This window comes from Agelaius tricolor, unplaced genomic scaffold, assembly GCF_023055355.1.
Source record: "Agelaius tricolor isolate 1412-34295 unplaced genomic scaffold, bAgeTri1.0.p SCAF_17, whole genome shotgun sequence".
NCBI classification, from domain to species: domain Eukaryota; kingdom Metazoa; phylum Chordata; class Aves; order Passeriformes; family Icteridae; genus Agelaius; species Agelaius tricolor.
The window spans coordinates 12,343,582-12,368,191 of NW_027269277.1; the positions used below are offsets into that span (position 1 = coordinate 12,343,582).

Below are 24,610 nucleotides of genomic sequence, written 5' to 3' on the forward strand. Positions count from 1 at the left end.
GCTGCTGCTTCCTCCCCCCTCTCTGTTCAGGGATTTGAGTTGCTCCCAAATAGGCAGTGCCCAGCACAGCATTTTGAGGCAAACAAAACCCCACACAACAGCTTCAGAGGGAGCAAGGGAGAAGCTGACCCATGAGCACAATGGATGAGTGCCATGGGGCTCACTGCATGACTGGTCACCTTGCTGTTCCAACCTCTTCCCAGCAGTGAGATCAGACCCTGGTCTCTGTCCAGCTTCTGCCAGATTAACTGACAGCTGTAGAAAAGGAGGACTAAAAACCTGTATTTATGAAAATGTGCTAAGATACACAATAACAGAATTACAGAATTGCAGAATAACAGAATGAGCTAGGTTGGAAAAGGCCTTTAAGATCATCTATTCTAGCCTATGACCTAATACCTCCTGGTGTTAGGAGGCACTGAGTGCCATGTCCAGTCTTTTTTTAAACACCTCCAGGGACGGTGACTCCACCACCTCCCTGAGCAGTTGATTCCAGCACACAATCACTCTTTCAGTGAAGAATTTCCTTCTGACATCTAACCTAAACTTCCCTTGGCACATATTAAGGCCGTGTCCTCTCATTCTGTCAGTCGCTGCCTGGAGAAAGAGACCAACCCCACCTAACTACAACCACCCTTCAGGGAGTTGTAGAGAGTGATGAGGTGACCCCTGAGTCTCCTCCAGGCTGGAGACCCCCAGCTCCCTCTCAGTGGTTTCTCACAGGGTTTGTGTTCCCCGCCCCTCACCAGCCTTGTTGCTCTTCTCTGGACGCGCTCAAGTGTCCCAACGTCCTTCCTAAGCTGAGGGGCCAGAGCTGGACACAGAGAACAGGGGCAGAATGACCTCCCTGTGCCTGCTGGCCACACCATTCCCGACACAGGCCAGGAGCCATTGGTCTTTCTGGCCACCTGGGCACACTGCTGCCTCATGTTCAGTCCAGCACACCCAGGTCCCTTTTTACCTGGGCATTGTCCAGCCACTCTGTTCCCAGCCTGTAGCACTGCAGGGGTTGTTGTGGCCAAAGTGCAGGACTTGGCACTTGGACTTATTAAACTTCATGTTGTTGGACTTGGCCCATCCATCCAGCCTGTCTAGGTCCCTTTGCAGAGCCCTCCTGCCCTCCAACAGATCAACACACGCTCCCAGCTTGGTGCCATCTGAAAATTTACTGATGGTGGACTCAATCCTCTCATCCAGATTGTCAGTGAAGATATTAAACAAAATTCTGGAAGTTTATTGATGAAACTGTTATGTTTGCAGTGACTTCTTACGACTATAATTATACTATAAATCACAGCTTATAATAAAGAGAATCTTAAATTTTATGTTTGTTCATTCAGGCTTTATGAAAAAATCAACAGACTCAGGTCTTCCAGAAAAATGGGATTTAAGACACACATCAGCCTCAGAGACATATATATAATGAGGTTCAGTAAACAATTTAACAGGCCATGACTGTAAAGCAAGCCTCTGATGACCACTTACCATAATCTAATACTCTGTTTAACCTTCCAAAGCTTATGCTCACTGCAAAACAGAAACAAAATGTACTATTTGCTTCAAGCAAAAAAAATAAAGTCATAAAAAGCTTTATTCAGCATGCAGCAAGACTCTTTATTAGCCGTGATGGCCTCCTTTTCCTGTTTGTTTTTACCTGCCACTTGCTGTGTGATAGCTTGTATGTCACTAACCTCCAGCCTGCAGATGTAAAGTGTGTGCTCAGCTCTGCTAAGTGGCAGTTCATAGGAAACGCTTTCAGATCAATTTTCTTCTTTTTATGACATAAAGATACCACTGAGCATGTGCAATCATACTGCTCATGTACTGCTGTAATTAAGTGGATGACCATGCTGTGGTGTTGGGGGATGCTGAGCCTGCAGCCCTCACTCTGACAAGCATTTCTTACATCACAAACTCTAAAGGGTCATTCCTGGGTGGACAATATTTATCCCATCAAAGTGCATTAAGAATGATCCTTCTGTAGAGGATTGGGACCCATTGCACTGATCCTTACAAGCTCCTGGCTTCCACACCACACACAATGACACAGGAGGAATCCCAGACTGTTGTCATGTCTTTCCACCATTCTGATAAGCACTGATACATTGATGTACCCACATGACAGCCCAGTGTATACTTACCCATTATGACAACTGAAAATGTTTGACAGGGGAGCACAAGTGAAAATCAGCAAAATTCTCACTGAGATCCAGGCAGAAAGAAAAAAAAAAAAAAGAAAAAAAAAATTTGTTGTTCAATTCATTAATCCATAAATTTTAATTGAGGATTTTATATGTGTATTTAGGGAGTATATTCAAAGAGAGGAATAAACAAAAGAAAGGAAAAGGCATTCAATAATTATCTGCTATCATTACTCCATTAGCATTAGCATTCAGACAGGGATAAAGTGTGGTTTCCTGCAGTTAAACAGACAGTGCAGTTGGGCTGTCAGCTGCTCTCAAATCCTGACTGTGCTGCATAAAATGATACACAGGATAATAACAAAAAGGGCAGGAGGTATTGCCAACCCACAGCATTCTTAGGATATAAGATTAGACAATGTGGAAATATCCAATTTAAGGACATTATGAAAGTCCTAAAAAATGCATTAAACGCCAGAATAATTTCAGTCCTGAAAACAGTCCTTTGAGATCTCTCAGCACAACCACAAAGCCAGAAAATAGCAGTATGGTATGGGCCACCAACTGTTATCTGGTTTGCTGGCATCATTCCCTATGGGAAAACTGGGGGCACTTAGAGCTGCTCCTGCCTTGTGCCAGCCCTGCAGATGCACAGAGCAAGGCCAAGGCAGTCCACAAAGCAAACTCTCCTCCTCCTCCTCTGCCTTGTTGTGACCTACACTTTGGTGTAGGTTTGGCACCCCTGACTCCATGAGCCCTCTCATCAGTACATCATTTCAGCTGTGAAAGCTGCCCTTCCCTCTGGACTCTGAGAGAGAAGGAGAAAAACCTCAGAGTATTCACTGGAGAAGGAAGGACCAGCCCTGTAGGGCTTCAATTACATTTGTTATGCACCATATATTATCATGGCTGATGGCTCAAGAATTGTTTACATTACCAGGTGAAGGACTGGATTTACTGGATTTTAGACTTTTAAGTCATGACTTTCTAATTGTTTTGCTGCCAAAACAATTAGAGCCAAAACTTGAGCCGTGCCTTCAGCCACTCTAACTGAATGCAGAAAAGGGCAGTAGTTGGCAGTGTTCACACCCCAGAGATTCATAAGTCTCATTTGGCTAAGATCAGCCAGATTCACAGCCTCAGCTGAGCTCAGAAGTCTGTGGAAATGAGCTAGAAATTAGAGAACAGCCCTGTTAACATGATTTCATATCCTTCCTTATATCACTTACCATTACACTGGAAGCAATGTAAAGGGGAGGATTTTTCTTTTGCTGTTACACAAATGGTAGCTGGACATTCACTCTCAGATGAATAAAAATTATTAAATTCTATCTTCTTCTGAACACTTAAAAAATGGTCAGCCCTCTTTTGGTACCAATGCAGAGCAACTTCCCCATCTTCAGAATTTCAAATACTTTATAAAGAAAAAGAAGCTTTTACACCATCCTAGGGAAACTGTATTTGGCAAGTTTCCAAATGTTGTTACCCATTAATCCTCACACATCCTGCTCACCTCAGGCACTCCTTCCTGAAAAGGTGATCTGAATATAATATAAATAAAGGAAAAATGATATAAAGTTGACATTTTACCTACCTTCAACATTTTTCAAGTTTCTAAAATACCATTTAATGTTCATTTAAGTGCCTTTTAATGATTTCTTCCTGTGTTTTCCTGGAAGTTCTGACCCTTCGCATTAGGGAAAACCACAGTGCTGCAATTCTTATTGATTTCTATACTTAGCTCTTGCTAGTGGGATCTTTTTCCTGAATGCAATTATGGCAAGTGAATCTGCTAGTAATGAAGAAGGAGTAAGTGGTGGTCTTGATCCAGCTCCTAATAAATACAAAAGAAGTGCTAAAAAAGTGCTCTTTCTGCTTATGAGCCCCAGTTTCTGTCATTTCACTGTTATATCCACCAAACTCATCACCCTCAGTAACACCATGAGACAGTGAGCCAATCCACAAAAAATCCTGATTCCTTCTCCTATCAATTCCAAATGCTTGGATTAAAGATGGGCCTGGAAATCCTGCCTGCCTTCACAGCACATCCCAGCAAGGCTGATGGAGAGCAAGTGTCAGAGTCAAGAGGGCGTTGGGGCCACCCCCCAACTTGCACAGAGTGAGAGGGAGCCTGAGCAGCTCTGCCAGAGCCAGGTGATCTGCAGAGCCCAGGCTGCCACAAGGACAGCATGGCTGGTGGCTACCCAACCCTAAGGCAGCTTCTTGTGGGACACAGATGTCTTTGGGAAGAGTCTACACAAAACTCCACACAGCCAGAGGTCAGTCCAAGTACCCAAAGTAGCACCTGACACCCTGGATACCAGTGTCACCCCCTGAATTCCAGCTGTTTGCCCCCCTTTTCAGCCTGAAACCCCTGCTGAGTGGCACTATGTTATGTAGAGCAGCTGCCCCATCCACATCCAGGCTGTGTAGGAAGCACAGGCCAATGCCCTTATGTTTACCCTCCCACACTGGCCACATGGGCTCAGGGATGAGCTCTACCAGCCCACGTTAACTCCAGGCCATTATTTATCACCTGGTTTGTAAAGTGCTCTCAAAGAGGAAAGACCCTGTATAAACATAAATATGAATTATTGCCAGCATCCACTGAAATGACAAACCAACATCCGTCCTCTCCCAGTCCTAGCAGCTGTACCACCAGCATTTGCCATCTGTTACTATTCTAGAAAAAAAATCTGCCAACTCAGGCTTAACAGACTTAATAATGCTCTTTTGCTATTGGTGTTGGTCAAAGTGTGCTCCCAGAAAGGAGCTGTGTGCAAGCAACCAACTCCTAGGCAGCTGTCAGGCAGAGCATACAGTCAGCTATGAACACACAGCTCATTTCAGTGTTAAAAACATTGTCTGACTGCCCTGGAGAGCCCTGCTGAACCACCACAGCTGAGCCTGGGAGCTGCTCCTGCTCCTCCTTGTGCCTCACCAGCACAGTTTGTTGACTAAACCTTAGTGCCAGCACCAGTCACTACCACCACGGACATCCACTGCAAAGGAGCAGATGCCACAATTAACAATTTGTCTTGACAAAGCAGGGATGATTCTCTCTACAGTCCCAGCTCTTCCTTCTTAGCTGGGGAGAATGGGAGGTGGTTTTTTTTTCCCATACAATTCTTTTGAATTGCATATGGAAATAATGAAGCCGCTAAAGAAACACTCACTATACAAAAATGTTTCCGTTGATGAAGACCATTCACTGTTTAACTCATTCTGAACCAATTCTAGGTTACCTAAATGAAGGCTTGGGTGTTAGGGCAGTAGCAGGGTGATGATCACCTGTGCTTCTGCACAGCATTTGCCACTATACTTAGGAAAAAGAAATATAATTTGGATCCAAACTATCTCCAAGGTGATAGCCTAGTTGTAGGCTACAGCACAGTCCTGGTATGCCTTACAGGGAGTGCTGTGCCCCAATTGATTGGCTTTCTTCAGAAGACCTTAACATATTTTTTCAAACAACAAAAAAACCCCATGAGCTAGATTTAGATCATAGAATTCCCTAGAGCCCACATTTTTTTCTCCTGTGGCCTCATGCTGAACCTGGCATGAAGCAGGTACAGCCACAGTACACACAAGCAGTGGAGGTGAGGCTGGAAGAGAAATGATGCCATGAGAGACAGGAAAGCAGCATGACTGAGGGCAATGAAAAGGGCTGAGATACCTGAAGTACTGCTCATCCAGCTTTCACAATCTGCTAGGAAGAGGAGTAATATTCCTTACAAAATGGACAAGCAAAGAAAGGCCCAAGATGTCATGGCTTCATCAAGACTGTGTGAACTGTGAGAGACACAGTGCATGCAAATAGGAGAAAAGAAAGTAAAAGAAAATTGTTCTGGACCTCCTGGTTCATTCATAACTATTTACTAATCCCACAGGAAATGGAGAGTTACTTTCACCTGGAAACACTTTAGGGACTCTGATACAAAGAGGCATAAGTCCTTTTACATAGGCAAAAGTCCAATGCAAACAGTTAAAGTTGGTTCAGTAAGAATATAATGATACTGGAAAATAAAAAAAGCTCTCATGCCTTCATTTTCCCAGAAAGGAGTCCAAAAACATTGTTTCCCAGAACATCAGCAAAAGTTTCACTCCAGATATTCCACAGGGTTTACAGACCTCATGTCAAGCCTGGGTACAGGATGAACAACAAGAAACAATCAATGATGTGAGAAACTTGGACTAGGGAGTCCCAAATGTATTTCTGGATGGCATCTGCTACTGTTCTTTTCCTAAAGACTTACAAAACACTGAGGTGCAATGTGTGGGTCTATAAAAGGAGAAAAGATGCTTTTGCGGTAAAGTCCAGAGTAAATGTGTTCCAGCACAAGCCTGTGTGAACAAACGGTTCAAGTGAGTATGCTCCAACACTGATCTCAATGGGAGTCAGTGGTGGATAATGTCCAAGTGGCTTGAAGGCAAATAAGACTCCATGGGACAGTGACACCTAAACTACTGAAGGAAGTAAGGAATCAGACTTACAGACAGCAATACATATGTCCAAGGGCAGATCTCACACTTGTGGATAATACTTGAAAAGGCTGGCAGACACTTTGCTATCAATAGCTTCCAGTAGAAGAGCATTGCTGGATTCTGCTCTTACAAACTATATTTTGCCCTCAGCAAAAAAGAAAAAAAAAGCTCCATAAAGAATAAAAGATGCTGTAAAAAAGGCCATCCACATAAGGCAAAGAAACTCTGACGTATTTAGCTAAATTGCCTAATCCTGGAATACCCCTGAGTCCTACTTTCTAATCTGTAGTGATAAGGGCAGGCCTACTTTTAGAGTTGTATAACCACCATCAATTGATGATGCTTTCAGTGTCCCCCTAAAACTTTTCTCCTCCTTTTCCTTTTTCTCCCTAATGAAATTTCTCAGCAAGAAATAAATCACCGACATTTCTTCTCTCTGAAACTACTTAGCATCCGCATCCACACCTCCATACTTCAAAGTGATAATGTGTTCACTTGAGCCTCATGATTCCCATCAGGAACCCAGAGGGGAGGGCTGCATGCAGCCCTTTAATGCTAACCCTGAGTGGACCTTTCAAGCCAGTTGGAGGTTGGTAAAGGAGAATCTGCTCTCCACCTCCATGTTTATGTAGCCGAGGGTGTGACTATAAAACCATCAGCAGCAACAGAGCTGGAGGGACCCTGGGAGGTCAACTGATCATCCCCCTCAGCCACAGCTCTTAAAAACTGCTAAAAGGAGGAGTCTTTCTTCCCTTGGAACAGGCTGCCTGGGTAAGTGGTGGAATCACCATCCCTTCAAGTGTTCCAGAAGTGTGAGAATGTCGCACTGGGGGATATAGCTCAGCGGAGAACGTGGCAGTGCTGGGCTAATGGTTGGACTTGATGACCTTAGAGTTCTTTCCCAACCTAAATGAATCTATGATTCTATGATTTCTGTAACTACATTGCCCTTACTCAAATCCAAGCTACCTTCCACCCTACTTGCGACCATAAAAAAAGCTTTAGGCATGTGCTGGTTGAATAAAGTCAGAAACAAAGGAATAACTCAGCACCTTCAGTCAGTGTGAGATCTCTCCCCTGGCAGGGGCAAAATAGAGGAAAAAGCTATAGCTTTTCACACTGCCTTTTGCTCCTGAAGTGTTGGAATTTCTATCAGTTTTAGAGGTCATGCTTTCATTTGCCACCCTCCCCAAAGACAAGAGAAATGGTCAAGTTTGCTAAATTTCTAAAAGAAAAACCATCTATCAGTCTGTGCAATTTCTGAAAAGTCCTCTTCTCCACTCCTATATTGCTTTATCTAACAGCATTTTTGAAGGGCTGTCATTCATTAAGCATAAGATATTAATTCCTGCCTTCAAGTCTCTTCAGAGCCATTTATGACCCTCCATTTCCTCTCCTTAGGATTCCCTGCTACTTTTCATTTAATTGCTGAAACCCCATGTTGTTATCTGTCCCCAGTAAAGCAATTTTGTTTATGAACTAACTCCAAAGTAAGAGAAGTTCTAAGGATTAAATGAAGCGTGGGCTCAATACAGAATCTTCTAGGGAGAAGTATTTGTAACAAATACCAATGCCATACATTCACCATGAAATCTTCAGGGCAGTGGGAATATCACATATCATTAAAGATACTTTTCTAAGAGGGGGTTGATTTGGCAGGGTTAGAGGGTTTCTAGTCCTCAGCAGCAGTGTAACACAGACATATCCAGGCAGGGAATGGAAACTCACAGCATGTTTCCCACCACCTCCTTCAAAGGGAACCCCAAAAGCACAGAAACACAGAGAGAACAGGGAGACATAAGGCAAGGTTAGTGTGCATTACAAAGAGCTTTGCAGAAATTCCATCCAAAAATTTGCTTGGCACGTTTCTAGCAATGGATGACAGCTTTGCACATTAATGAGTGGAGTCCAGCAAACAGTCTGCTTCCCAAGCAGAGCTGGCAGCATGCAATGATATGGTGTGTATTTCCCTGTCAGGCATGGCAGCACACCAGTGTTGGTTGCACGTGCATTTAGGCAGCTCAAGAAACATCTTGAGAGTATGGGAGTCACCTTCAGCCCAGCAGGATCACCCTTGTGCAAGAGCCACGTGAAATGTGCAACACTGAAATAGCTCAGCTGAGCTCTGTATGTACTCCAAGGAATCAGGGGGTTATCTGTAACGTCAGACCTAGCAGAACCAGGATTTGCAGCTTCAATAATAGATTTACACAAAATAACAGAGCCCAGCTCTTGCAGCAAACTCTCCAGTCTGGACCACCCAAGAGCCTCTCCAGGGTCACGCTGTGCCCAGGCCATCACATCACCCAGCCCTGGCTGCCACATCTCCCCCTCTGGGGCAGAGGAGGAGGATGAACCCCACGGAGTGTGGGCCATGTTTGCTGACTCAGCAGGTCTGACAGCCCTGATCTGGGAGCACAGTGCAGAAACACAGAGTGTTTACTGCACTGCAGTGAAAAACAAACCTCCCATGATTGCCAGAAGTCAGTGTCTTGGCACTGGGAGCACAGGGCGTGGAGTTTAACTGCTAATTAGGACAGGACAGCAGCAAGGGGGAGAACAGGGGACGAGGCTGGCTTTGGCTCCCTCAGGAGTTGAAAGGCTTTCCCAAATTCAGCCACATAACACATCCTTTAAAAGGAGAGCGATGGGTTCTTCTATGTTAGCAACAAAGCAGAAACTCTCATGCCAGCACTGCCTTCTGATACTAGCTGTCCTTTTATCATCTATACAGGAATAAAACTCTCACAAGGCAGAGTTATATCAAATGACAAATAACAGCTGTAGGGAAAAGAAAAAAGTGTTGCACTTCATTAGAACTCTGTATGACTCTGACAATCAGAAACACACTGCCAAAGTGGCAAACACAGCCAAAAAGACAAGAGAGATCTCACAGCAGCTGTTAAACCAAATGGGAACTTGTTAAAATTAAGGGCCATTTCCCCTCTTTCATATTTAGTCTCAAAACATCATGTAAAGAAATTCAACCTCTTACAAAGACAGACTGAGTCATTAGCGCAGAGGAGATGCAACACCCTTGCAAAGTTTTCAGTTTAAAAGGAAGCAGTTAATACCCAAGCAGTTCCTAAAACCCTATGAATATGTTAATCTGGTATCAGCTTAAGCCCTCCAATATTAAAGTAATAAATCTTACCAGACTGAATTTTACTGCTGTTCACTTGGTGTTACAATATTCCATTATAACATGGAAGTATTCAACATGGAGGATGCTGATGGGCCTGATGCAGCAATGCCATCCTGGAACAGACCATACATTTCCTTCTTCCCAGAGAGGTCAAGGCCACTCCTGTCACCACCTTTCAGCACTCCCAAATTCTCCATGCCACCAGGCACTGGTGACTACACTATGAAAGCAGCTGGGATTGCTGGGGGAACAGGACTGTATTAAGTCACACTTGGAGTTGATTTTGTAGAGGTACCACAGAAACCACAGGGAAATACTTGGGACTAAAAAGTATCCTGCAAGCCAAGCTGTACATTTTGCTAGAAGGATGCTGATTTCCAGAACGGATGGAATGATTTTGCTTCAATCAGGCTCCTAATAAACACTGACAACCCAAACAAATTAAGTACATAACCAACAGCCAGTTCCAGATTATCCCACAGCAGGAGAGTGCAGCGCTGACACATTTTGTTCTCTATTTCTTTAGAGGACAGAAGGTGACTGCACTGTGTAATTCTGCATTTAATTAGTAAAAGATAGTCTTATACTGGAGAACTGAATGTAAGGACAAACGAGAGACACATTCTTGTTCCAAGCAAGGACTTTTCCAGTTAATCGCCACGCAGCACGAGCAAACCGCTGCCTCTGCATGTTCCAGCTTCCTGCCCTGCCAGCAAAAGATCTGCCTCCAGTGGATTCACTGGTATCTACAAGTAAGAGGATGTCATTGACTGGGAGGCAGAACAGAAATTGAAACGTTTCCAGCATGCTCACCTTCTGGCTCTGGGGAGTCCTCCCACACTGAGCACTTTGCACAGCTCTGTGCACAGCTCTGTGCAGGGCGGGCTCAGGGGCTGTGACAGCAAGAACAACCAAAGAAATGGGATATAACTGGCAGAAGCACATCCCTGTTCACCAGCCCTGGAGTTCCCCACAGTCCCCCACACTGGGAGGAGTTTAGATGAGAAATGCTGAATGTAGCACATGCAACTTTAAATTTCATAGGCAACACTCTTCCCATCAACTCTGTGGAGTCATTCCCACCGTGGTGCCAGAGGAACATTTCCTGTTGAGAGGTTGCTGCTGACTTCAAGTGAAACTAACTCACCTTCAATGTCTCAGGTTAGAAGATGAAAACTCATTTTGGGAAGAAGTTATTAGCAGAAGTCTCCTCTAAACCAGTATTTTCCCCTAAATCCCTAATGGCTTCAGTGACACCAGCAAAGGCAGGGATAATAGCTGGCATACATGTTTCTTGGAAGAATTTGAAAAATATAACACCAGGGAATTAGCAAAGAATCCTCAAAGGATGGACATGTTAGAGATATTCCAAAGGTGAAAAAAGTCTCCATCAGTGATTAGACTTCAACTAACACCAGAACCTCTGTCTATGAGGAATCTCCAATCCTTTGTCATAAGAAACTAAAATGAGGAGAACAAAGGCTGCCAAGACAACCCCAAGGAAGCACAACATGGAGCCTGGAACAGGCATCCTGAAAGGAAACCCAGAACTAGCACTGAATAATGATGGGCACATAAAAATGCACAATTAATAGAGGCAACTTCTACTACAGGCATGTTCTGCAGCAGCCTACAACAATAATTAGGATTGCACAGTCCCAGAAATTAGTTTTCAAAGAACTGGTACATTCACAGAAGAAGAAAAAGTTGCCATGAAAAATAAAATTAAACAAAATCTGCCTAAAAAAAATTAAGTGGGCAGTAAACCTAGTTTTATGCAGAGCAACCACTATGTAATGCTGCAAAATACAGCAGTGAAATTCTGAGTTACCTAAATTGTCACCTAAGGGAAAAAAAAAAGACAAAGAGGCTGAAATGGCGTTAGCCAACACAGATAAATCGGGTGACTAATGGATTTGATGTTGACTTAATCTTCTTTTTGGCAGTGCCCTAAAAAGTCTGCTTTTTTGCCTTTCCTTACCTAAATGAAATTAACCTATTCCAGAAAATTAAGAACAATTTATCAAGCCACTGAAGACAGACTGCTTGTTGGATCTGGGTCTGTATTATTCCATCCAAAACACAAGATAAACTTTGCAATTCAAAAAAAACTGAAAATTGAAGGATTGGTAAAGTGTGGCATCTGGAGTGTCACTGCTCTTTCCTCACACACTTCCTGGCACACTCCAGCACACAGGTTGTAAAAATAACCTTTTGTTTGGAACAAGAGTGTTTGGCTCCTGCTACTACACAATTTGTTCTTCATTACCTCAGAAAATGTAATTTCCAGTGCACCAAACAAGAAGAAATTTGGGAGCAGAATATTTCACCGTGACTTCAAGCTCTTTTACTTTCATTATAAAACTAAAGTCTTGAGTTGGGACTTTTTTCAAGAAAGTTTTACATGAAAACCTTAATTTCTGAAGATGTCAAAACCACTATTTTGTTCTTCCTCATAACACACAAAAAAAAATTGTTTTCTGCAAAAAAGAATCTAGGAAATTGATTACATAATTTTTCACTAACAAAGGTTTCTTCTGTAAAATATTATCACCTTGCACTCATTTGAGGACCTGCAGTGCTGCCATTGCTCACTCCCTGGAAGAAAACACAGAAACACATCTGCATCTCAACATTTCAGAAACATCATTGGTTTGAAAGCCAACAGGGAAAAACCTAGGAGTAAGAACTAAAGGCCATATTTTCTTCTAGTATTACCTGGTCACACTCTAAAATGAAGGCTGACAAAGAAAATCTGGCTGACGTGTCAGCTAGAGCCAGAATGCTCCATCACAAAGGAAATCCTCTCAGGGACAGCCCAGTTTGGCACATCTTTCCTCTCAACCTTTGAGCTCTGCCTGCAGGATGCAATAAAAACATGCAATTATCTGTAAAACCTTTAATGGTAACTTTTACCTTGGGACATGAAGTAGGGCAGGAGGAAACACGCTCAAGAATAACAAAAAGAGTTCAATTGAAAGGGTTTTAGTGAGAAAAAGGCTGATGAAAACACATAGGTTGGACTACACGCCTCATCAATACAACTGTGTGGAATTCCCACCCTCCTGCAAAACTCCCAGATGTGATTGCAAGGCCTGGCATCACCAATGAAAGCAGTGGGAGCTGATGAGTGAAGTGTCCCCTCTGTCTGCAGTGCCTGCTTGCTGCAGTCAGCAGGACAGTTCCCTCTCTAACATGAGGCTGCATTCAATGAGTAGAGAAAAATCAGGAGTAAGAGCAGAACGTGCAGGACCATGCTTAAAACTGCTGCTAGTTCACTTTAAACCCACAAGTCACCCTCAGATTCATTGGGGGATGTGACAGCAGAAGGAAAATGACAGCCCCTCCCAATTCCCTCCGTTGTTTTCATACAGGATTGGGCTGAAGGCAGACAAAGCCCAGGAGACAGGCTGTGAGGGAGGAAGGGGACCAGGATGGATGGAATGCTAGGGGAGTCAGGGGGTGGGGGCACTGCACACTCTCTCTGGAGACCCAGAAAGTACAGTTGTCTTCAACTTTTGACACTTTGGGAACCATGCAAGACCCCTGTCAGCAGAAGCACGAGGCTCAGCCCTGCCCCTGCAGACAGCAGGGCAAGGCATAATGACACATCTGCATTTCACATTATCCATTTAAGCCAGGATTCACATATTTTTTCCCCTCGGATTGCTGTGTCATGGGAAGCCAAACCCAGTTCTCACTAGTCTGAACTAGTCTGACCTCTGCAAGGAGAAGCAGTAGGTCCTAAAATGCTCCTTCATTTCCCTACAGGCAGAGCTGGAAATTGGAATGCTCTGTCCAGTACACGCAGCCTGAGCCAGGGTGAGCGTGCTGGAGACTGCATGGGAACAAGCCCTCTGGAAACAAACCCAACTTTGCTATTTCCTGGATTGTTGGGTCCAGCCTCTTTGGGCACATGATAAAAAAGATGCTTTGTGCCTTACCTCACCACAGTGCATCCTACAACACGTTTTGGGGCGACGTGTCCACAACCCACACCCACTGGCTGCACACTATGACAGTACCTGCTCCAAATATTTACCCTCCCTCACTTACACATTCTCCTGCCATGTGCAAATAAAGATGGTATCAGGATTAATTTGGATTGTTATCCATTGACAGGGGTTGTAAAGGAAGGCAAAGCTGGCTCCTCAATATATTAAAAAGAAAAGGGAAAACACGTTGGGAAGGTAACTATGCTGCTGACACCATTTAAAGTCCAGGAAAAGAAAGCCCTACTTTAGTAGTCTTCTGATCATTTACAGATTTCTTTCCATGGATGTGGTCAGATGTTTACAACAATACTTGCAGCTGCTGCAACAGTCACATAAACATCGAAAGGACAAAAATTCAAAAGTTCAAATAATGACATTCCTTTAATTATGATTAATGTTCATTACTAATGATGCCAGAACCAATACTCTGGAGATGTATTTTGCAAACTTGAATGACATCATGTGAATTACCCACATACTATCAAAGACAAAACTAGATCTTTCATAAAGCCCAGGTTGAAAGCCACAAATTTCTTCAACTCTGTAACACTTAGAGTATGCAGTTGTTCAGATAATTACACAGATTTTGACTCTGGCACAGAGTATCATGTGAATGATTATCTATCTACACACATTTCCCTGAGACACAATCACAGAGCCCTTAATGGAGAACACCACACAACTACATGGGGTAAAAATAACAAAAATTAAACACACTTTATCATGGAATCATAGAAAACCAGGCTGGAAAGGGGCCCCAAGGATCATCTGTTCCACCCTTTCTTGGGAAAAAGAAATCTCCCCAAGACATTTTTGAGGCACTGAAAAAATGTGGAAAACTGGAAAGAGCACTCATTCTGAGAGCATAAATCATCATGCTCTTAAAGACAAAAGAATTGGATGATTATTTCTCACTAGGAAAAGCAGAAAAGCATTTTATGAGACTCATAAATCCATATCCCACAGACAAGGGAATCCTTACTATTCCTCTCTTTCTCATTTCTACCCCACCCCCTTGGTGCTTTCTTCTATTTTTCAGCAAAAAATAGGAAAAGTGAGTGCAGTGGGAAACCTGATGTGGTAGGAAAACTAACCCATTTGGTACTTCCCTTCCCACTACTGGCAAATCTCAAGGGTAAATTCCCTCCTTCCCCTTTTATGGGAAGGGACATTCCCAACAGGGCTGATCCTGGTGTGCTGAAGCAAGCATGAACACTCACACTGCTTCCGTGGCAACAGCATCAGCACCATCCCTTTCAAGATGTTTCTGAAGGATAGATTTAGCAGGGGATTATAGGTAACCTTATAAGAAATTGTTTCTTGTGCTTTTCCATTCTTCAAACTCCATCTCATCCCATCCCACAGCATTAACTGTCCTGGTTTCAAGTTTAAGGAGGATAAAGAGCATCAAGCACCCTAAAAAATAAAAACTGCAGAAAGTACCCACTCATAAAGTATCTTAAAATTCTTCCTGTTGATTGGGAACATACTTGTATACATCTGAAGTGTGTGAATTCACATAGTTATGTCTGATATAATAAATAAAAGGTTTAATAATGCAAGGGGTTGCAATACATGGAGCTGTAGAAAGCTTACATTTTGACTGTTTTCCTTTTGGTTCAGTACCCTGCATTTTCAGGTCTCTCTATAAAAAATGCCTTGGACTTTCTGAGTGCCACCAGAAGCAAGAAGTTTTCAAAAGCCAGGTAAATAAGGTCAGTATTTGCCACATGGAATTAATGCACAGAGGTCTGTTGAGGCAGTGTTTTCTCATACCTCATGGAGACCAAAGGGTTGAGGAACGCTCTGAGCCTGAGAACAGCCACATCAAAGCAGGCCTGAGGGTCATCTGGTGCCATGCCCTGCACCACCACTGCCAGAAGGAGCTGCCTCATGGAAAAGTTCCATTTTACCTTATATGCACATTTACATTTTTCAGCACTAATAGAGTGTTTTGACAAGCTGCAATCGACCTCCAGTGTACAGTGAATTTTGACTTTTTGTTCCAATTTTAAACACCAAAACCCAAATCTGGACATGAAAATTCCCCATAGTACAGAAATTAAGAGTCAAAGACATTCACTCCCTAAAACAATATACAAGGCCAAATTTGTCATCTTTCTCTGCCTTTCCCCATTTGGCAGAGGGGAAAAACCCCATAAAATGGCACATGTCTGATATGATTGTCATGGGGAAATTAGAGTCCTGTATCTAGAGAATGAGAAGCCCTACATTACGAAGGTTTCCTCTGCCAGCAAGGGAAAGAAACATTGCCTCCTGGTGATTAAGACTGTAATTATTATTATAAATTCTGAAACACTTGGAATTACGAGGTACATTTTCTTTAAATGGGCACCATCGTTAGTGCAAGTTGATTTGAACCAATGATTTATTCATGGCTTAATAACCCTGTTTGCTCCACATGCTCAGCACATTTTGCTCATGATATTGTATTACTGGCTGGTTGCTATAAACAGTCCATTTAAATTTAGACAGAAGCTTTTGGAAAAGTTCTATTTCTAACAGATATGTGAATTAGAACTGCATTGATCAGGAGCTACGGGTTTCTTCTAAACTCTCTAACATTTACCTGTGTGCCTTAGGTTCTCAAAAATGTTCACAGGTTCTAAAAAGGATTCAGCACACACTGAAGCTCCCATTCAAACAAAACTTTCTATTCAGGCCAATCCTAATATTCAGACAATGAACTATCGAGAGAAAGTCTGCCAGACAGCACTGCCAAATTGTGAAATTTCTGCAAATAAATCAGAATCAGACTTCCCCATCATGGTGTTAATAAAATACATCCAGCCTTGCCAATAAACCTGCTGTACCTTTCTCCATTTTCTGAAGTAAAAAAGCTTTGGCTTTACTGGCATTGTTGCAAGGCAGGTCTTAATCAAAATTAGCCATGGAAGAAGAGAAAAAAGTCTTTAAAATTTGGTTAGATAGACTTTTGTCAAGAAATGATACCTTTTTAACCACTGTGAAATTAAAATATAGTTTTTGTACTGAAATTCATCCAAAGTTCTGGCTTGAAGGTGTTGGAGAAAAACCAGACTACACCACTGATGATGTACAAAGCTCTACAACCAGCTCCTCTTGGACTACTTCGTATTTTAATTTTTAAAGATATTGCCAGGAACCAAGTACAGTTGTCTGCTCTCCACAGTGCTTACAGCACTTTATAAGGGTCATATGCTGTTCCCTCTCCTGGAATTTCCATGTTGCCATTTCTTAATTGGTCATCGTTTTCAGGATGACAGTTTTTACTTGGCTCTTTGGAGAAGGAAACATTTCTAAAAGAAGCATCACAGTCAAGTATGTGTAAAGCTGGGAGAAGCAACACCTGCTCCCTGTTATACTCCTTTCCTCTACTCAAAGCAGGAGATGAAGTTACATGTATGTTAAGAGGCACTGCTTGTTTGGAACCTTTTTTTTCTGAATGGTGTGAAAAATTAGAATCTAAATCAAACATGAATTAGATAAAGCCATAAGCTGGAAAGATGGGGCAGTGATTGTTCCTGTGTGCTGGGTACTGGTGAGGCCACACCTGGAATGCTGAGTTCAGTTTTGGGCCCCTCACAAGAAGGACACTGAGGGGCTGCAGTGTGTCCAGAGAAGGACAACAGAGCTGGGGAAGGGTCTGGGGCACAAGGCTGATGAGGAGCAGCTGAGGGAGCTGGGGATGTTTATCCCAGAGAAAAAGAGGCTCAGGGGGGACCTTATCACTCTGTACAAGTGCCTGAAAAGAGGTTGTACCCAGGTGGGGGTCAGGCTGTTCTCCCAGGTAAAAAGCAATGGACAAGAGGAAATGGCCTCAAGTTGCTCCAGGGTAGGTTTAGATTGAATATTATGAAAAATTTCTTTACCAAAAGGGTGGGCAACCTTTGGAACTCACTTCCCAGGGACATAGTAAAGTCATTATCCTGTCAGGGATTTCAAAGACGCGTAGATGTGGCATTTAGGACATGGTTTAGTGATGAACACGGCAGTGCTGGGTTAATGGTTGAATCTTGGAGGTCTTTTCCAACCAGACAACTCTATGATTCTCTGATGTATTGGTATCCTAGTGATGCAGTCATTATTTTTGTTAACCAGCACATTTCAAGAAAACATCAGGCTATCAATTAGTATGCAAAAAGTCCATTGTTTAGCTCAAACAACTTGGCTGGTCATATCTCCATTGTCTCAGAACAGCACTGAAACATGCACCCTTGTTTGGTCCCTTTAGCCTTTAAAGCATCTCTTCATACAAACCCCTGCCTGAGCTGCCAGAATCAGTGATAAAACAATTTACTATTTTTTAGAAGTTACAACTTCTGGTAAGATGACAAGGCACACGACACACTCGTGTTGGTGTATGAGTGCCTGGGCCAACAGGGTTGGTTTTGTGTGTTTTTTAAACACTTGACTTTTTTGAACAATTGAAAATAAAAATCTGGTTTTCAACACAGATAAAAGACAATAGATGTTATATGAATAAATAAATATGAAGTAAGTAATAGGTATCACACTCTCAGGTTCCAGTGCAGCTGTAATTATAGACAAGATTGTGCATGGAGATATTCAGAGATTAAGGAAGAAGACTGGCAGAAGAGAGCAAATATTTTCCATGCTGTGAAACCCAGCCCATTGGCTTTACATTGCTTCCCAGAGTGAAATTGTCTTGGCCTACTTCCATGGCAGAGTCACAGGAGAGGGAAACTGAGATGAAGACTCATGGCAGGCAAACCTAAACACCAGACTTGATCTCACCCTTTCCTTTTAAACCCTGTATAAATCCACTCACATGGACAATGGCTTATGTTTCTGAACAATGATTCAGAACACAGATCTTAAGTCAGAAGACAACAAGCAGCTTCACAAATTAATTTTGGACTCTTCTTGCTCTATTTCTGCCTTTTTGCTGCTTAAAACTAGCTGTGTTTTGTTGCTGTGCTAAACTGTTTTAATGCAGATCATTTACTACAGAAGGGAAAGGGCAAAAGCAGAGGTGCCTGATCTCTTTAATGCACAATCCTGTAGCACTTTCAAAACCTGCAAGAAGATTGCCTTGTCCTGCTTTGAATTTTATTTGGCTTCTTACTTCTCAAGATACTCACAACACAATTACAGGCAGACACTGTTAGTCCCTGAAAAAAATGACTACAGCAGGATTGTGAGGAAGGCAGGGAAGTACAAGAGGCATAAGGAACAGATCTGATGCATTAGCAGATATCTACTTTTGGGATTCATAGACTTAATATATTTAAACAACCCATAAACCTTTGCAAACTTAGGTGTTACTGGACTGATGAGTTATAATACACTTTTTGATAGAAAATGCAGAATTGTGCTCTTGGTGGGGGAGATTGAGAGTTTCTGAATGTCAGTAGCTTTCCACAGCTTGGAAATGCACTTAAAAGCTAAAATAATTTTAGATGAAGGGAGAAAGAATGAGACAAAGCAAATAATACAATGTGAGGGGAAACTATAGCTCCACAGGTCTCACATCCTACCACCAGCACTTCTCACAAGGAAGAAGCATTGTCCCTGATGCAGCTCCTAAAGTGCAAACTGGGCACTTCTGACAGAAATAAAGTAAACCAGATGGTGGGTTATTGTCATGCTTTACCTCAGCAAGTAACTAAACACAACATAGCTGCTCACTCATCTCCTTCCAGTGGAATGGGAGAGTGAATGGGAGGGAAGGTAAAATTTTTGTGTTAAGAAAAAGACAGTTTAATAGCACAGAAATGGAAGGGAAGTAATAACAATAATAGAATTAGAATATGCAAAACAAATCATACACAATGCAATTGCTCACCACCTGACAATTGATGCCCAGCCAGTCCCTGAGCAGCAGCACCTGGCCAGCTTTGCCCATAATTTCTAGGCTGAGCATGACACCACACAATCTGGAATATCCCTGTGGTCAGCTGGGGTCAGCTGCCCTGGCCATGCCCCTTCTGGCTCCTTATGCCCCCCTTGCTGGCAGGGCAGCATGAGAAGCTGGAAAGTCCTTGAGATAGTGTAAACACTAACTCAGGCTTAGCAACAACTAAAACATCAGTGTCTTATCAACACTATTCTCATCCTAAATCCAACGCCCAGCACCGGGCTCCAATTAACCCCATCCCAGCTGAAACCAGGACAGATGGACACAAACACATCTTAGCTTCTTTCAGGTACCACAGCTCTAAAAATCTCCTTGTCTAGGACAGAGAAAGCAGCACATGGTCTGTCTGAAGTGTATTGGTCTGGCAGCAGTCCCCTGGAAAGGAGGCTTACAGTCCACAGCTCACCATCATCCTAAAGAAATCCCATCTTCGGTCTTCCTTTTACAAGGGTGAAAGATAAGAATAAACATTACCAGGCCCAGTTTTGTGGAAGAGATATCAATAGCACTGGGGTTTGTTCACAGCTGCCCAGAAAGCCAGCACAAGAGCTTTCTAACCACTCACACCCTCCACCAAAGGAAACTGAAAACTGTTTTTGACAAGCACACAGGCACAGAGATCACAGGCAGAGGCATATGAAAGGGGCTGTATACAAGCAAAAGCTACTTTCATCTCTTTTGCCACTGAAGGACACTTCAGCTTCAGGCTGTCCTTTTACCAACACTGCAGGGAACTTCCACAACAGCTTCCCCTGTTCTATTCCTGGGCCACTTCAGCAGAGACCTCACCCTCAAAGTCGGCACCAGCCAGGCCAAAAGGTCCAGAATCAGAAGACTTTTATACAGTCTTGTTTTAGCATGATTGCAAAATATCTATCTTCTTATTAGAGCAGAGCTGTTCAAGTGATTTGTGTCCAAAGAAGGACAAGGAGGCTGGTGGAAACGTTCAAAAAATGTGTAGATGTGACACTTAGGGACAGGATTAATGATGGACCTGGCAGTGTTAGGTCAATCGTAGGACTCAGTGATCCTGGAGATTTTCCAATTCTGCTTTGAGCTCTAGGATGACTGGAGTCATTCTCTCTCCTGATTCCACTCTGTTTTCCCCCACTCTGCTGCCCCCAAGGACCACTCAGCACAGTGGGAGAACAGGACAGACACTCAATACCCCACAGAGACACAACACACACTGTGCCCAATGCCTTTGGTCCCAACAGGGAGTTCCCAGTCCCTGCTGGTGTGGCAGCTCAGAGCTATGACACTGCAGCCAGGATGCCACTACAAATACAGCTGTACCACCAACTACTCACAGTATTTAGAGGGCTCCCAATTCAAATCCAACCCAGTTACTCTAAAAGGATTCAGCACACACTGAGAACCCTGCTTTCAAGAAAGTCCAGGAGTTAAAACAGGTCCCTCAGAACAAAAAGGGCCACTGGTTTCTGAAGAAGTGCAAGCCACTGCCACGTGCTCATCTGTGCTGGCATCCTCATCCACCTGCAGTCAGCAACCAAGTGCATTTAGATGCCCCACACACAGCACCTTTCCCCAGCCTTCCTCATTTCCTGGTGAAAGATCAGTCTCAGTGGAATTAGAGAAGCAAGGGTGAGTGAAAGGACAAATACAAAATGAATGCTTAGCAGAAATTGGCTTCTCTGTCTGTTCTTTAAAAAAAGAAGTGCTTTTCTAGAACAACACAGTGCAGAATAACTGTTCAGCTTGCTATTTTAGAATGAATTTGTCTTGCATGTCCATGGCAGAAAGTTAAACTCAACAGAGGGCTGCTGAGCACTTCCTCTTCATTGACATGCTATATCCTCCCACTCCAGTTTGGGGACAATTTTAGCCCTGCTAAGGAAAGCTTGTGGCCAAGGGCTTGACACAACAACTCCCTAGGCAGGGACATCTTCCACTAGACCAGGTTGCTCCAAGCCAAGTCCAAACTGGCCTTGAACAGTTCCAGGGATGGGACATCCACAGCTTCTCTGAGCAACCTGTGCCAGTGTCTCACCATCCTCATGTTGTCATCTTATTGCAGAGGTTCCATACTGTTGTCTCCTATCACAAAAGTTTCACACCTTCTTGGTGTTTCTCGTGGGCATCTCCTCAGAGCACTGACTCTTTCTTTTCACAAAGCAGCCACTGACTCCAGTTCCCTTCTCACCCAGCCACCCCACTCTTTTATAGCATCTTCTTCTCACTGGTTACAGCTGTGGCCTGGTAGAGTCAGGCCTGTTCTAATCCTTGATAATTGGCCCAGCTGCAACTCCTTAGGGGTAAGATTACTTTCTACACTATCTTTATTTTCTTATATTCTATCCCCCTACATCCTCATACTGAAGAATTTTGTTTTAGTATCTCATCTAAACCAGCCTTCTGTCAGCATGAAGCCCTTCTGCCTTCTCCTGTCCCCACAGCCCCTGTAAAAAGTCCCTCTCGAGTTCTCTTGCAGGCCAGGCCATAGACAGTTTTGTTGACTACCAGGAACTGAAACTCATTTAAAACCAGGGAAGAGAAAAATAGAAGAGTTGGTTAGAAACCAGGATCATATTCCAGGAAAAAGGTGTCAGAGTTTGATCATTTGTCTTCATTCTACATGGGAGGAAAAACTGGTATCTTTACAGATTTGTTAGAAAGAATTAAAAGAATCACTTTTAAAGGTAAGAGGAAACTGTGAAAGACTGGTCTGCCAAAGCAATGGAAACAGCCCAGCAGCAGCAACTGGTTTTGTAATGCCACGATCAATCAGGAGAAATCCAACCTCTCCTGGGAGAAATTTATCTCAAAAAGGAAATAACAAATGAGAGAACTGGAGTCAAAATACCAGTAAGGAAGAACAGGAAGAACAGATGCTGCCACAGCAAGACTGAAAGAGTCTAGCTCCTTGTAAGCCCTGTTTGTTGCTTCCCCACTCCTCTGTTTCCGTATCTGTATAATTTATTCCAAAGCAAATTTATTATTTTAAAGACTCCATGGAGAAGGCGTTGTGTGTGCTAAGGGACACAGTGCTAACTACTTCTTCCTCTTCCCTATTATCAAAGGCTTTGTCTAGTCTGGGATTTAGCAAGACTTAATTAATGGCTTCCAATGGTACATCCACACTGGAAAGACTTCTCTCATTAGCTAATTAGTCTATTGTCTTAATTAGGCAAGTCACTTTTACTTCCTCATTGTCTTGTATGGGAAACCCTGGTTTTCCCACCTAGGTTTTGCCTCACGTCAGGTCCTGGCTTCTCTGTCCTCACTTGCTTTTTGGAAGGACTTAGAGCAAGGAGCTGGCAGACAGCATTGCCTCACCTTTCCATGAGAGCCTAGAGCAGGCAGGGAATGTTTTGTTCACTGCAGCTGTTCTGAAAACAGGGGCCCCTCGAGTCCCCAGCAAGGTCTTGGGTCATTAGGAACTGGCTCATCAGCATCTGTCAGGAACAAGAGTGCATTGTCTTACAAATTCTCTGTTTTCCTAAGAGGGTAACACCTGTGCCAGTGGGGTTGGAATGAGATGATCTTTAAAATCCCTTCCAAAACAAAGCATTCTCTAATTCTATCCCTCCAGTACACGTGCTGAGATGCTCAATGCTCCTAACCTAGGTGAGGAGTGACCTGAGGTCAGGCACCTTCCAGCAGGCTGTGTTTGCTGAACTGCTCTGGCCCAAATGTATCTCAGCAGGGAGTGCAGGTGGATCCTCTGCAGGAGCTGCAAACCTGTGCCTGGTCAGAGCCAGCAGAGCTGTGGCTGCTGCTGCTCCTCCTTGCTCTGACTGCTGGCCATGGCAATAACTCTCAGCAGCCAGGACTGCCTCTTCCAAGGCAGGGATTCACCCACAGCCTCCCACCACAAGTATCCCTCCTGTTCCATACATGCCCCTCCTTCTCCCATCACACCTGAGTTTTTCTGCAATCCTCACACCACACTTCTCTCTTCCCTACAGAAACTCCCACGGATGAGCACGGCAGAGGCAGAGTTTGCAATCCACATTGTAATGTCTGACCATTTTGGTGCCTGTCAGCTACACCTACTCTTGAAGTGTTTTGTCAGCAAGCTTTCCACTCAGTCCAATTAATTTTGACTAATCACTTTTGGTTAGTAGAAAGACTGTTTAAGACACAAGCCATAATGGCAGAGCTCACCACTGACTTAATGCTCACATCTTAGGTACAGTAGAAAATCAGGCCAGTGTTGAGAGATCTCCACCACCTTCCCAGCACTCCACAACTGAGACATTCAGAAAGTTCCAGAGCATCTCAGAGATGAGGAAGGAGAACCTTGACATGAAGAGACTGAAGAACTATCTCTAGAGGTACTGAGGCTGAAGAACAAACTCAGCTGGCAAAGCTGTAGAAGTAGGGGGAGACTGCCCAGCCATTCAGCCCTGGCTTTGCTCCCTGAGGCACCTCTGGCAGTGCCAACACAGAGATATGTCCCAGACAACTTCAGGGAAAAGCTGCAGGTAGGGAATGACACAATGCACAGCCCTTGTCCTCAGACAGCTTGGGGCCAGGCTAATGACACAGGCTATTGTTCTCCCATTCTGTTGAAAAAGCAATGACTCGTGTGGATGCTGGCTTTGGAGTACGTGCTTGGCAATGCCAGCAGATAAACAGAAAGGATTTCCATGGAATACCACTTCTGAAAGAAATGTATTTAAGTTATTTTTGAAATATTATTAAATCCACTAGTGAATATTTTGAATGTGGTATAATCCATTTTCCTAGAAACCTGCCAAGAAAAACTGACAGCAGCACAAGGGAAGTGCCACCATGCTGCCATCCCTGTCTCACTGCTCCCTCAGGGACACGAGCAGGAGCCTCACACGCCTCCCTCCTCCATCAGTGTGCCTTAAAAACACAGCTCCCATCAGCTCTCCCTCTCCAGGCAAGCCTGGATCCCTCCTGCTGATCCTGACCCTGCTCCCCTATGAGCCAGGGACCCTCCATCGGCCCATGGAAGCCCCAAAGCCGAGTG

At 43.6% G+C, this 24,610-nt stretch overlaps 1 protein-coding gene across 4 annotated transcripts in view; it reads right to left on the reverse strand.

Annotated features, from left to right (window-relative positions):
* GPR50 (G protein-coupled receptor 50) overlaps positions 1 to 24,610 on the reverse strand; it is a 42,948-nt gene that overhangs the window by 8,948 nt on the left and 9,390 nt on the right. The window contains exons 2-3 of one of the 4 annotated variants that reach the window (XM_071442493.1): positions 2,142 to 2,202; positions 1,486 to 1,527 (exon numbers count right to left, since the gene is read on the reverse strand). The exons of 2 other annotated variants lie outside the window; for them this stretch is intronic. In XM_071442493.1, coding sequence (XP_071298594.1) covers positions 1,486 to 1,527; positions 2,142 to 2,145 — 46 coding nt within the window. In that variant the 5' untranslated portion in view covers positions 2,146 to 2,202. The remainder of the gene's footprint in view (positions 1 to 1,485; positions 1,528 to 2,141; positions 2,203 to 24,610) is intronic. One more of the 4 variants, XM_071442495.1, reaches the window with a different exon arrangement.